Genomic DNA, 14,305 nt, shown 5'->3' with positions numbered 1-14,305 from the left:
CTTTCCCCCTTTTCTGCAAGGGACTAGCTTCCCACATTTAGTCTTCCTTTGCTACTGCACCTCCCCTTGCAGACCTGGGTTGGCTAAGTTCTTGAAATTATATACTAACATACCGCCATGTTACAAAGGAAAAAAAAAACAATTAGACTTATTTCACCACTTATTATGTATCACTATCCAAACAGTCACAGAACTGCAGTAAGTTCCTCAAGCACTTATCACGGAACTGAAGAAAGTAATAATAAAAAGCATCTGTGCCTTAAACCAAAGGAAGATTTCAACAAAAGTCTTAGTCGTTTTTTGGACGGTCGCTTTGATTATGCTCCTCTCCAAATCGCTGTTATTACTAGACGTTACCACATCATACCAGATTTGCTGAAGTGTGGCGCAAGAATTGATGACAGGGACTTTATCTTTTGCACCGTGGCAATTCAGCTCTTGGCCCAGAAAGCAGAAATGTGCTTTAATGTGGTTTAATGTCTATTCCTGTAACCTCCTTCTGTTTAAAAAAAAAAAAAACAATGGAACTCCCAGTATTCCTCAGGGAGGACGAACGTGCTGTCAGGGGGATTATGGGAATTGCAGTTAAAGGTTGTTGTTTTTTCCCCAAAGCTGTGGTTGAAAACTACCTGTATATCTTCTGCCAGGAAAAGAGCTTCAATCCTGGGAAGGGTGTGTGTATGTGCTGGGGGGGGGTAGAGTTACAGGGAGCCCTTGAGGCTCACCTGGACTCTCTGTAGGAAGCGGGGGTATTTTCTTTCACTGTCACCCTCAGAAGACCCACAGAAAGGACTTGGATTGGGTGAGCTAGCATTAAAAAGGGATTAGCCAAACTTTTGGGAAGACACAGCTCTTGTCCTCCCCACCGCACAGCCCAGATATAGGGCTGCTGAAGGTAGCGTCTCTGGAGCGAGGACTCCATTAACAGGGTATCAAGGACAGGGTGTTCAGTCCACATGGTGGGCTCAGGCACAGGGGATCAGGGATGGGGTCTTCCTCTGGTCTTCTTGGGTCAGAGGAAGGTATCTTGGAAAACCTGAGGAGTCTTTCCATAGTCCCTCCTCCCTTCCTTTCCTTCGTTGTGTTGCTCCAAAGGGGCTGTCAGAGTCTGGCATTAAGAAAAAAAAGGGGGCAAGCAGGCCGTCCAGAGGATCACTTGCTTGAACTCCCATCCATTCCAGGTTTACCTGCTCATGTTGTGTACCTGGGGGCAAATGGAGGACTGGACCAGTATATACCTGTACATCCAGTGCCTCCACAGAGCAGTGGACCACTACATATAGTGATGTGGAGCATCTTGAGGGCTCCCTGTAACTCCCTGGCGCAAGAATTGATGACAGGGACTTTATCTTTTGCACCGTGGCAATTCAGCTCTCGGCCCAGAAAGCAGAAATGTGCTTTAATGTGGTTTACTGTCTATTCCTGTAACCTCCTTCTGTTTAAAAAAAAAAAACCAATGGAACTCCCAGTATTCCTCAGGGAGGACGAACATGCTGTCAGGGGGATTCTGGGAATTGCAGTTAAAGGTTGTTGTTTTTTCCCCAAAGCTGTGGTTGAAAACTACCTGTATATCTTCTGCCAGGAAAAGAGCTTCAATCCTGGGAAGGGTGTGTGTATGTGCTGGGGGGGGGTAGAGTTACAGGGAGCCCTTGAGGCTCACCTGGACTCTCTGTAGGAAGCGGGGGTATTTTCTTTCACTGTCACCCTCAGAAGACCCACAGAAAGGACTTGGATTGGGTGAGCTAGCATTAAAAAGGGATTAGCCAAACTTTTGGGAAGACACAGCTCTTGTCCTCCCCACCGCACAGCCCAGATATAGGGCTGCTGAAGGTAGCGTCTCTGGAGCGAGGACTCCATTAACAGGGTATCAAGGACAGGGTGTTCAGTCCACATGGTGGGCTCAGGCACAGGGGATCAGGGATGGGGTCTTCCTCTGGTCTTCTTGGGTCAGAGGAAGGTATCTTGGAAAACCTGAGGAGTCTTTCCATAGTCCCTCCTCCCTTCCTTTCCTTCGTTGTGTTGCTCCAAAGGGGCTGTCAGAGTCTGGCATTAAGAAAAAAAAGGGGGCAAGCAGGCCGTCCAGAGGATCACTTGCTTGAACTCCCATCCATTCCAGGTTGACCTGCTCATGTTGTGTACCTGGGGGCAAATGGAGGACTGGACCAGTATATACCTGTACATCCAGTGCCTCCACAGAGCAGTGGACCACTATATATAGTGATGTGGAGCATCTTGAGGGCTCCCTGTAACTCCCTGGCGCAAGAATTGATGACAGGGACTTTATCTTTTACACCGTGGCAATTCAGCTCTCGGCCCAGAAAGCAGAAATGTGCTTTAATGTGGTTTAATGTCTATTCCTGTAACCTCCTTCTATTTATAGAACAGTCACAATTGAGCTATGGTGCATTAAAGTGCCTCTCAGAGTTCAGTTTTTCCATTGACTCTTGTCTAAACACGCATCACTTCCTTCTAAGTTTGCTGTTGCCAAGATCAGATCTCAGGCTGCTTCCTTTCCACCCCAGACATCCAATGTGTTTATAGCCTGTAGAGACTCGCCATGCTCTCTAGAAGCATGGCCTGTTTGTGTGAGCGAAAGAAAGAAGGAGGAAAAAACAGTCTCCTATCATTTATTGTTTCTAATCAGCCTGCAGAGCATTCTTTCACATCATAGTGGGGACCAGTTTACTCTTAAATGGCGCCTGAGACTGTTCCCTTCTGCCTACTGCTGATGGTAAATGCTAAGAGAACCATCCCAGAGGAGAAATGTTTCTGCTGTGTACATGTTGCTATGAGCTCTGGGAACATTAAAACATCTACATCAGTTTGCCTTCCTTCCCAGGAGAATCGATGCGCAGCTGGCTGGTTTATAGGGTTTTAAAAAGGGTCAAAAATGACATCAGAGTCTGCTGTAGAGGACCTCCTGTGGATGAAAAGGGAAAGCACTCCTGACCAGCTGTTTTGGAGTGGACAAACGTTGGTCATGTGACAAGATGGTTGTCCCTCCGTACTGCTGAAAAACATGAGTGAACTCAAGCAGGGTCCGGCTTGGGGAACCCACTGTGTCCCATCTCCCCAGGCTAGACTTCTGAAACTCTTTTCCCCGGGCCTCTTCATGGGACTGTAAAGTATGAGGTTTAGTTCCAGGAAAGCAGGAAGGAGGCAGCCAGATTAAACACACACAAATAAGATGGGAATAAACAAGCAACAACTCTCCTCGGAAGGTGGTGGAGACTTTGTTCCTGTCTGAAGGGCTCAGCTTGCCTCAGTCATTCCATGCCATTCCATTTAGGTGCTTCCCTGGGACATGCAATGTAGGCTCAATGTGTCTCTCTTGCTTCCACCCAACTCTGTTCAACCTCCCGGTCCAGCCCTCCAACGAAGTGATTCTACTTCCGCCGCCCAGCACCTACTCTTCTGGTTCTATGACCAACCCTGCCGTACAACCCCCTGTTTCTGCCTGTCAACAAGATCCCAGGTAAGGCGTGCCCTCAACACCGGCAAGATGGGGTGGCGTTTTATCAACACCATGAGAGAGTGGAAGAGGAGGTGTCCGGGGAAAGGTTGAGAATGGATTCCACTTGTTTCTGCCCTGATTTGGAAGGGGGGGAACCCTGATGTTTCTCCACTGCTTGATGAATGTCCTGATGCTTATACAACAGGTGAGCACTAGAGGCATCCTGATTTACATTTTGGACTACAACTCCCAGATACGATACACCTAACATATCTGAAGCCGTCTTTGCTTTCGACATGTGTGCGTAATATGCCCTCGCCTCTGGCAGGCAGTGAAAATATTTACCCTGTTATGTTTTAAATTCTGTTTCTCAGGACGTCCTCACAGATCTTTCAGCAGACAGTAAAAACCTAACTCTGGAAAATGTCCTCGAAAACGGTCTTGTACATAAGGTGGGCAAGTATTTCTACAGCCGGAGCGTGGGATTGGCCAGTCGGCCAAAGGCTGTTGGGAGAAAGAGGAAGTCTGGGGTCCTGGTGGCTGGCTTTTCTCTCTTCTGTTGAAAGAATCGATAACCCGAAATGTTGTAGAAGGAGAGCTAGCCCTCACTACTGCTTCCTTCAGCCCTCAAAAATGTGGAGCATCTATGATGTGGCCCTCCTGTTGTGCCGATTGCAACCTCTTCAGTTTTTTAATGGGTGCATCATGCGGAGGAAGGAACATGAAAGTGGATGATGCAGCCTACAAAAGTATGGGCCTTCGTCCGCGACATGCGTACTCTATATTGGATGTACGCGATGTTCAAGGATGCAGGTAAGGATATCAAGCTATCTGCATCTTTAAAAAAGAGAGAGAGAGGAGGGAGCATGTAAGAATCTTAAGCCCCTTCTGAGAGCAGGTCTGACTTGCTTCGTTCTTCTGTCCTCCAGGTTGCTGAGACTCCGTAACCCCTGGGGTTGCTTCTTGTGGAAAGGCAGGTGGTCTGATGAATGGCCACATTGGCCAACACACTTGCAGCATGAATTGATGCCCCACAGGAGCAGAAAAGGAATATTTTGGATGGAATACAGTGACTTCCTCAGGTATTTCATCTCTTCCTGAGAATTAGAGTGGCCAGCACCAGCATGGCTTTGCTTTCTTCTAGGGCCACAAAGATGGCGGGCCACCTTTTGACGGGCTCTGAGGTCCCCACCCTACGGGCTCCTCTCAGCCTCTGTCCCATCTACCACAGAGAAGGTGGGACTGGATCCAAAGTTGGTGGAGGCTGTCCTGTTCCCCCCCCCCCAGACAGCCTCGCCCATCCCCTTGGACCCAGACCTGGAGGGCGGTTGTCGGAGCGAAACCCAGCCCAAGGGAGCCCCCTCCAGGGAGCTTGTGTCTTTTAAAATGGCACCAATAATTCTAGATGATGATGATGATTTTGATATAGGGACATTTTCAAGGGAAGTAGTTGCCTCCTATGGGGCCACCTTGTTTATCCTTTTAGCCCTGGAGTTTTTCTTTGGGTCGGTACATTATGTGTTGCATTCTGTCCTCTTTGACAGGCACAGAAATAGGGGGAAACTAAGCAACCTGGTGGCTGAACACCATGAGCTCCTTAATTACCTGAACAAAATCCTAATCGATTGTAAATTTTTAAATGACATACTCATGGACCACTTGCTGAAAAGCCTCTTTCTGCCTCTGTTAAGTGCAGCCCATAGGGAATCAAGATAAGGCAGTGGTCAGGCAACAGGGGTAAATTACCCCTAATGGGGTAAAAATGAAAATCTTGGGGGTAATGAGTGCGCAACCCTAACCCCGTTCCCTCCTCCTCCTCCTCCAACTCCTCCAAGATTATGCGGTAGATGTCTAGTTGCAGGAAAACAAGCACAGGGCTCCCCCTGTTTCTGCATTATTATGAAAGGCACAATATATGTAATGAGCTTGATTCCAAGCTATCTTCCAACAATTGACTGCATAACAACGCTGTCTTTCCTATGCACCCTTTGCCTCAAATTAAACACATGAGACTCAATTCAAGGCAGGCCAATGGGATCAACACAGCCTGATCATCAGTTAAATGATAAACCTTGCCTGCACACCTTTTTAAAAAAAAAGAAAGCAGGAGCTAACAAATGGGTGGTAGAAGCAAAAGGTCCCCCCTCCCTCCTGGATGGGAGCGGATATGGTTGAAGAATCTTTGGAGCAATAAATGGGAAAAGTTTAAAGCTCCTAGGAAGAGGCAGACAGACGAGAAAGGACACTGGCGAGAGAAAGAAGAGAACGGAGGCAAAAGAGCTAGCACTGAAAGGGAAAAGAGACAGATGGAGGAACCTACATGGGGTCATAAAAGTGTAGGGTCTACCACCAGCCACTGGGAACCCATGGATGCAAGAATGCTGACACCATGATCACAAATACCAGGAGAGAGAACCCTTGCCCCTGTTGCTGGCATCATCAGAACAAATGCCAATGGACACAAACCCCATGGACTTTTGAGACCTCAGGATGCTGTGGGCTTGGAAACCTATTTGTTGAAGCTAAGAGTGAGAGAACCCTTTCCTTGCTCCCTTGAGCAAAGAAGAGAACGTTGACAATGTGGATGTAAATTGTTTGACATAACTGCTGAAGCCTTGGATTTGGGGGAAAGACTCTTCTTCAAGCCGCCTAGAGTGGTCCGGTGGGCCAGATAGGCGGGGTATAAATCAAATAAAGAAATAAAGAAATCAAGCCGGGAGACACAAAAAAAGTAGGAGATTGATGGGTAATGGTAACAAAGCGTTAAAAATGGGTTGGGAACCTGAGACTCTCGTGATGCAGCTCCCAGGCGATACAAAACCACCATAACCCTTGGCATCCTCACTGCAGCACTGAAGACACAGGTGTGGGCAAAGGAGGCTCCAGAAGAAGCTGCACCTTTAAGGCTGGTTGCTCCCTTATCACATCCCTTTACCAGCCCTCCCCCCGAAAAGGACTGTTTCCCAAATGGGAACTCCTACTTCCCACTGGACCTGGATTTTTGAGGACACCAGTGAAGCCAACTGGGGATTCGGTCAGATGGACTATTCCCAAGGGGGTTAAAGTGTGCTGCTTGTATACCGCCCCATAACGCTTCAAGCACTCTCTGGGCGGTTTACAAGTTAATTGGGCAGGCTACACATTGCCCCCCCCCCCAGCGAGCTGGGTACTCATTTTACCGACCTCGGAAGGATAGAAGGCTGAGTCAACCTTGAGCCGCTACCTGGGATTGAACCCCAGGCCGTGAGCACAGTTTTGGCTGCAGGACAGCGGTTTAACCACTGTGCCACGAGGTTAAGGTGCTAGAACTTCAATCCCCTGAGAATGCCATGAAAGGGGCTGGTGGGGCTAACTCCACGCCTTTAATAAAAGCTTCCACGAGTTTGTCGTTTTTCTCAAATGAGTTCAATGAATTTTCAAAAACAACAAACACAAAGCAGTCTGTGGTTTGTTCAGTTCAGGAGTTTGGGGAGCCAGAAAATGGCCCCTGAGAGATTTAAGATATGCCAAACTCTTGAGTGACTCTCCTCTTCACCACCTTCAAGTTTGGATTTGGGACATCTGAGTTATATAGTCCCCCACACCAAAGAAGGTGCTCTTTAGCAGCTGGATTTGGGGAAAATTCAATGAGTGGGTTCCTGCCACAGAACGTACAGGGTGCTGGCTCCTGTAAGCTGGTCTGGGGAGGGACAATCCCCATTCCCCAAACTTCACAGACCATTCCCGGTAGATAGACTGCCCTGGCATGGGAAATGCTGCTGGAAGTCCCGATGAGGAGATAGGTTGCTCTGTGGTTGAGTAAGAGAGGGGAGAAGGTAGACAGGCTGCCTAACATGGAATGGGATGGGCAGTCAAGATTGCTCTGAGGTAGGGAGAAGGATAGCTTTGAGGTAGGTGTTACTCTGTGTTCAGCAGGAAGGAACGAGATCTCCAAGCTGCTCTAAGTTCCTTACTTGGGAAGGTCCAGAGAAGGAAAAACCAACTCAGCTCTGGCCACACAGGGAGGAGATCCATGGCCACTACTAACAACTCTGGCCAGATGCACTTTTATTCACCCAGTACTGGACGGATATGACTTGGGGGAGGCTAGGTGGGCTTCACCAGGTCTACTTGCACCAGGACCTCCAGAGAGTCCTCTTTTATGGCCCATGCAATCTCTCCAGGGCTGGCAAGGCAACTGATCAGCTCACCCCAGAGTTCCAGTACTGTGGGTTGCATCCCTGGCCAAGAGATATTCATTACTAACGTAGGCTGAATTTTGAGGAGTGGTTTAGTCTTCCTAGATTTTAACACTAACACATCTCTCCCTTTTTGTGCAGGGTTTGAAGAAGACAAGCACTGCAATGGATGAGGAACTTCCATGTACAGTGCTCAGTATCTACAACAGAACCAAACTGCACAATGTCTTGCACCTGCAAACACTGTACAAACAAAACAAGTTGAAAAAAAGAATAGATCCTTTATGACGCAGGATTTCCAGCTCACTTTTAGAGTTGTGGGTAATTTCTGAAAAACTATCTACCCTAATTTGGAATAAATAATACATTTTACTTAGTTGTAATAAAGAAAAAAAAGCATTGATAAAGAGAAAAGTTTACATTAACAAGAAATATTAAGTAATAAGGGATAAATCTTTTTTAAAAATGTCACAGGATCCAAAAAGAACAATTTTGAAAAACTAGTATTAGAAGGGAAAAATAAAGAAATAGAAAAATTAGGCTGCCTTGGTTTGGTTGAATTATGTTGTGTACAATTAACATTTTGCCAAAAGCTAGTTTTCTATTTTGGATGTTATTTATTTATTTATATATTTATTTATTTAACTTATATGCCGCCCACATTACCCGAAGGTCTCTGGGCAGCTTACAGCATTTAAAATACAATAAAAAGGCAAAATAAAGGGCAAAATAACTAAAATGCAATTAAAATATATATTCTAAAAATTGCCATCAGACCTATAGCTGATATTATTTCAGTTAAAATGTTATACGTAATGTTATAATGTTACCCATTATCAGTACGGGAAGGAGGAATAAAACAACAGCAAAACATTATTAACAAATTCTGTAACAGTGACAGAAGAGCAAAAATAAATCAAACACTGGTATCGATTACAAAAAGGATAGGCTGTCTCTTCCAAATATGAAATTTTACTACTGTATTTACCTAATCTATTAAGATTTATTCCAGATATATATTATATCTTCCCCAGATATTTTCATTTGGTTTAGCTTGGAAATACATGATCTAAAGCAGGGGTCCCCAACCCCTGGGATCTCCCCACCGCACATATGGATTTTTTTAAAAAAAAAATCAATTATCTGGGAGAATAAAATTTTTATAAACTGATTTGGAGATTGCATAATCTTTAATTTCACAAGCATCAAATGCTATCAAAATACAAATTATGTTGGAGATGTGGACAGTATACTTCTTTCCATACGTAGTGGGAGTGTAATGTATGTGCCATTAGTTATGGTAACCCTAAAGAGACTTTTGAGGTATGCGTTGTTGAAAGAGTGGTTTACTCCTACCAATGTGTTCCCACAGCTGAACAGGGACTTGAATCCACGTCTCTGGAGCTCCATTCCAACCCTCTACTCAAAGCTACAGAAATTCATTTTATGGTATTCCCAGTTGCTGTGTACAAATGTGAAAGTGGAAAACAAGGAAAGCAAATGGAGAAGGAATTATTCCTCCCATGTCCTGGGAGAAGCCAGAAATAAACTAATGGAGATTTTCTCCTTATTGAGAACTAAGATGGGGGGGGGGGGAGAGAGAGAGAAGAGAGGAGGCTGATCCTTTTACAATTAAATTAATCTGTGAATGGAAGGGACCTTTATCATAACAATAGTTCTGTTTGTATTCTGTTAAAATAGAAACTCCCACCCACCAAGAAATAGCTTTCTGTTCCACCAAAGCTTTAGATTCTCCCAACCCAGAGCTTTCCCAACGATGCCCAACACAAAATGGCTTCTCGCCCAGCTCCTTCTACTGTATTTATAGCAATCCTTCTCTCCCTCGCCTGGCCCTTGGGGTGTTTAGTAACGGCTGTTTCTCTGTATTTTGAGGAAAGGAAGGGGGGGGAGAAAGGAAAAAGGCAGGCATCTCTCTCTGTAGAGGCACGTTTGCCTCAGACTACGATTCCCCCAATTCCTCAGGCACCATGGCTTGTCCTCTGTGGTTATGGTGGCTGAGGGAAGTCTGGGAGTTGTAGTCCAAGAATGTTATCTCCAACCCTCTCCTTAAATCCAAGTAAAACAGGGTGGTTCAATTTAAAAAAAGCTGAGGGAAGTGTTAAAAATGCTAACTGCAGCATGCAATCTAACATATACATGACTGTGTCCAGAACTAATTTCTACAATTTTATTTTTAAAGGATGTCATTCTCTCCCTCCCACTACTGTATTAATATGTATATACAGTATTTAAGGAACAAGGTGGCAGGCAAATAATAAATAAATAAGGCAAGTGTCAATTAGGAGGCAATAGAATGGGGGGGGTCCACTTTTTAAAGCTATATATTACATTTTTCTCTTTACATTTATCTATTACATTTTTAGCCTACTGTCTTTCCATTAAAAAAAGAAGCAGTGTTTAAGGCAGCTCATGAACACCACTAATGCAAACTTTAAAATTATACTGAGCAGAAGCCTGTTGGGGAATCCTGTTAGCCTTGATTGCATTCATTGCAAATTGGAGCTAATTAACACGTTCCTGCTTGCATCACTGGAGCGGTGCCCCTAAGAAAGGGAGGGAAAACTGATCCATTTAAGAGGACGGTGTTTCCTGCTGCTCTTGGGTCATTAAACTTCAAAACAGGGTTAAAAGGCCAGACTGAGAAGCGGTGGCATCTCATCCCTTCTCCAAAGGAGGGAATAAATTATGTCCCTTTCCATAAAATAGCTTTTTAAGCCTAGGGGCAGCGAAGGTGAGGAAGAGAGCTCCCCCAAAATGGCGCCTGAAGGGAACCAGAGAGGCAGCCCGTTACCCCTCCCCCAAGCTCCCTGAGGCAATTTAAGACTTCTGTAGCCTGAGAGAAGATTCAAACAAATAAAGCATGGGCAGCTTTATTTATTCAATTTTTTTAAACAAAATCTCAAAATGGACAGCTAAACAGCAGTAAATAAATGAAATAAATAAATAAATACCAAACATGGAACGTATTGCTTCAAATGTGCTTTTTGGGTAGCTTTGGTTTACTCGTGTGTGTCAAAAAGCAGTATATAAATATACATCATTTCCAGAATTCCTGGGGTTCCATAATTCCCCCTCTTCCCCGCTAAATCTGCTGGATAGCTCAGTGGTTTATGTCTGTGGCTGCAGAGAAGACAGACACCAAGGAACATGATGAGTTTCTTGGCTTAAACCAGGTTTACCAAGTGCCATGGCCAAGACTCTAACTGTTACACAACACTGCCTTTGCATTACTCAGCTTTCTATTGCTTCCAGTTCTCAGTTACCTCAGTTTGCCTGAAATATACCATAAAAAGCAATTCTTATGGACAATCTGGTGATTTGCACTTTTATTTCATCTCTCTCTCTCTCTCTCTCTCTCTCTCTCTCTCTCTCTCTCTCTCACACACACACACACACACACACACACACACACACCAAATTATTTCATCTGTTCTTGCATTGTGGACCAAAACTGCCATGAGGGAAAACCTTCAAGCCAGAGCAGGTGGACTCATTGCTACAGAAATGATGGCTGGTTCAACAACCGATTTGCCTTTAGAGTAAGCAAGCATTAATTGGGAGAAAATCCCAAAGATAATTCTTTAGATGGGTCCCTTTTCTATTTAGATCAAAAGGTGTCCAACAGTGTTAATGGTGCATGTGCAATACCATATGCATTGCCACAGTTCATCTTTGATTATTACCAACTGTTTCTTTACAAGTTTGGCTTGCACAATTTTATTTTCCTCCTTTATTTGCTTGCTGCGTGTCTGCACCTCTCACTGACAAAGAGATCTTGACACAGGCCCTGATCTTAATTCTTTGCTGGCTATGATAGCACTAGCAATAGCCCTCTGGCTCCCTGTTTTATTCCCTGGCCACCCATCCAGACATTCAGGGGAAGCTGCAGAAAAAGATTGATGAGGCACTTCCCAAACAGATAAGTATCTCTACTCCATTCACCAAGGCTTATGTTAATTGAGAATGGACTGGCTATTCTGCAGCATATACAAGAGGATATAAAGGAAAATATTTAATCCTGGTAGTTTAGTGAGATAAACTTGAAAGGATGATAATGTGTGCCTAGGGGGCTTAAACTGCAGAAGGAGAATAGAAAAAGAAATGAGAGGTTGAAGCTATCTAGTGAACTTTACTGACACATATTTAAGAGACTGCTTTATACCCCAGTAGGTGAATAGAATTACATACTGTAGTGTTACTTCATAAAATGGATGGCATTAGCACAGCCACCTTGAATCATAATAGACTAGCAGGTTTGCCACACTTGAGGAAATGTGAATGAATTCAATACACTTTGGTCATGAAAGCCCATAGCTAAACTGGGAATTAATCAATAAACCGGTGGACAGAAGGATAGAGACTTTAGAACTGAATAACTGGTGCTAGGCTTATTCAACAGGAATCTGGGTGAGTTTTAATAAATGTGTATTTGTCTCTAAATACTCCTAAAGTACCACTGGAGTGTAATGACAGAGTGTCACACTAAGATTTGGAAGACCTGGCTCAAATGCCTGTTCAGCCATGGACATGGGGCGGAGGGGACAGGAGGCTGGTAAAATCACTCCTTAAACGCCATACATCCATCCCAATGCACCTATATCCCAGGATTGTTGTGAAGTTAAAAGGTGTACTTGAGACCCTGCTGAGAGCACCTACTTTTCAGTAAATACAAGAAGATACAGAAACATGCTTACTAAGAAAATCTAACTCGTACCAGTGAGGCTTACTCCCTTGTAAATGCATGGACCAGATAGGCGGGGTATAAATCAAATAAATAAATAAACACAGCATTGCTAAAATTCTTGAGTGAATCTCTAAAGGACTTTGTTCATACAACCAAATATAAGCAGACCCATGGACATTCAGAATGCTGCTCTAAAAGAAATGAGGCTTTATTTTACTTCCTGAGGAAAGAATAGAATTGAACTCTTTGTCTTAAAGGTAACTCTGTCCTAGACAATGAAAGTTTCTGCTGTTTGGCCTGAATAGAAGAGTAATTAGTCCAAATCACTATCTAATTAATCCAAATCACTATCTATCTTCTGCTTCTCTCTAACTCCTAACTGTCATTTTCCTTCTCTCTCTAACTGTTAACTGTCATTTTTCCCCTCAACTGTCTCTTTTGACCCCACCCCCACCTGCCCTATCATTGGCTCCTCCCTTTGGAGCTTGCATGATGGACAGACAGGAGTAATGTCATGTATTGGCATTTCGCTACAGTGTGGTACAAGGAATTAAAGGCAACATTTCCTTACCATGCAAGTGGGCACTTATGTTTAAGTGTATTTATTTATCCCTTATGTTTCCTTTCCACGATGTACAAGCTGTTGCTTCAGTTTCTATTCAGATCAAGCAGGAGTTCTAGATCAATTACATCCCTGCTTTTCGGCCAAGACCAGTTTCCAAAGCAGCTTACCATTAAAACCTGAAATCAGTGATACATGCATGTGTGTATCTGGTGTGTGCACGCAAGTTGCTCCTGATAGGGGGCCATCATTGAATCCTCATGTAACACACGCAGAGCACCATTCTTTATGCATATGATTCAGACACGTTAACGTTCTTAGGTTTCACATGCTATGACATGGATGTTTCAGCAGGCCTTCCCAACACATAATTCCTGACCCTCTTCTTCCCTACTTTACTGTTTTTGCCCGTTGTATCGTGTACCCCATGTAGAGTTTTTAGCTTTTAGAATTGTCTATTTTTATTTTATTGTATTTTGTATGACTGTTAGCCGCCTAGAGTGGTCCTCACCCGACCAGATAGGCGGGATATAAATCAAATAAATAAATAAATAAATATTATATCACTGTATTGCTATTGTACAGTATCACTAATATTGCTTTCTGTAATACTTATACTTTATTTATTCATATATATATATCAATATTGGCCTCTCAAAATGTGCTTCATATCTTATACCTGTACTTTGTATAATTTTATGTGAATGTTATAACTGCTTTCTGCATCTTGGAATCCTTGGACCTTAATCAGTTCTCCTGACCTTTGTGCCAGCAAACTCTCACATTGCATTGCAAACTCTCAACATTGCATTTCTGCATATCGAAGCATAGTAGATACAATGGCGCTTTCTCCTGCGCTTCGCCGTCTGTTCCTCAGCAGCCAGCTTGTTCTTCTCCAGCTTCTTCTGGTACTCCTCATCCAGCTTTTGCTTCTCAGCCATGGCATCCATAAAATCTTGCTGTTGGTACTCCCACCGCCGAAGATGCCGGTAGATGTGGAATTCTCCACTACCGGCACCAGCGCTGGAACCCATTAGATCTCTGACAAATTCTGGAGGTGGACAGGGCACCCATTCATTGAGCTTTTCAGGAATTGGAACCTTCTTATCCGGGTTCCTCATGAGCCTCTCTAGCTTGAGGTGCTGCTCTTCCACAGCGTTGCGCAGGATGACCAGCAGCTGCGGCTCCTTCCGGGACCGAGAGGGCCGCGTCGTTCCGGCCACCATCCTGGAGGACCACTTCCGCTCGCGGTTCCCCCCTCCCTCGCCTCCCAAACACCGGCCGGTGGACCGACCCACCGGCTGCCCCCATGCAGTTCCCTTCCCCGGCGCCAAAGGCCGCTGCCCCGACAGATCCAGATTTCCCTTCAGCTATTTCAAAGGGTGGAGTGGGGGACATGAAAGGCA

The 14,305-nt window shown here is 44.5% G+C and overlaps 1 protein-coding gene and 1 long non-coding RNA gene across 2 annotated transcripts; one reads left to right on the top strand and one right to left on the bottom strand.

Moving 5' to 3' along the window:
• Nucleotides 1-2,369: 2,369 nt before the first annotated feature.
• Nucleotides 2,370-12,436, top strand: LOC140702540 (uncharacterized). The gene is made up of 3 exons (XR_012081742.2): nt 2,370-4,267; nt 4,384-4,536; nt 7,774-12,436. It is a non-coding gene; the product is annotated as an uncharacterized LOC140702540 (long non-coding RNA).
• A 1,242-nt stretch (nt 12,437-13,678) lies between these two features.
• LOC110087185 (PRKR-interacting protein 1 homolog) lies at nt 13,679-14,125 on the bottom strand. Its single transcript, XM_020808698.3, has one exon. The coding sequence runs from the start codon at nt 14,123-14,125 to the stop codon at nt 13,679-13,681; it is 447 nt and encodes a 148-aa protein (XP_020664357.3).
• Between the last annotated feature and the right edge of the window lie 180 nt (nt 14,126-14,305).

This window comes from Pogona vitticeps, chromosome 13 (assembly GCF_051106095.1).
Source record: "Pogona vitticeps strain Pit_001003342236 chromosome 13, PviZW2.1, whole genome shotgun sequence".
NCBI classification, from domain to species: domain Eukaryota; kingdom Metazoa; phylum Chordata; class Lepidosauria; order Squamata; family Agamidae; genus Pogona; species Pogona vitticeps.
Note: the sequence above shows the minus strand (reverse complement) of the source record. Positions and strands in the feature narration are given on the sequence as shown.

Coding starts and splice junctions, on each gene's coding strand:
- LOC110087185 (XM_020808698.3), bottom strand. CDS start 14,125: ATGGTGGCCGGAACGACGCGGCCCTCTCGGTCCCGGAAGGAGCCGCAG.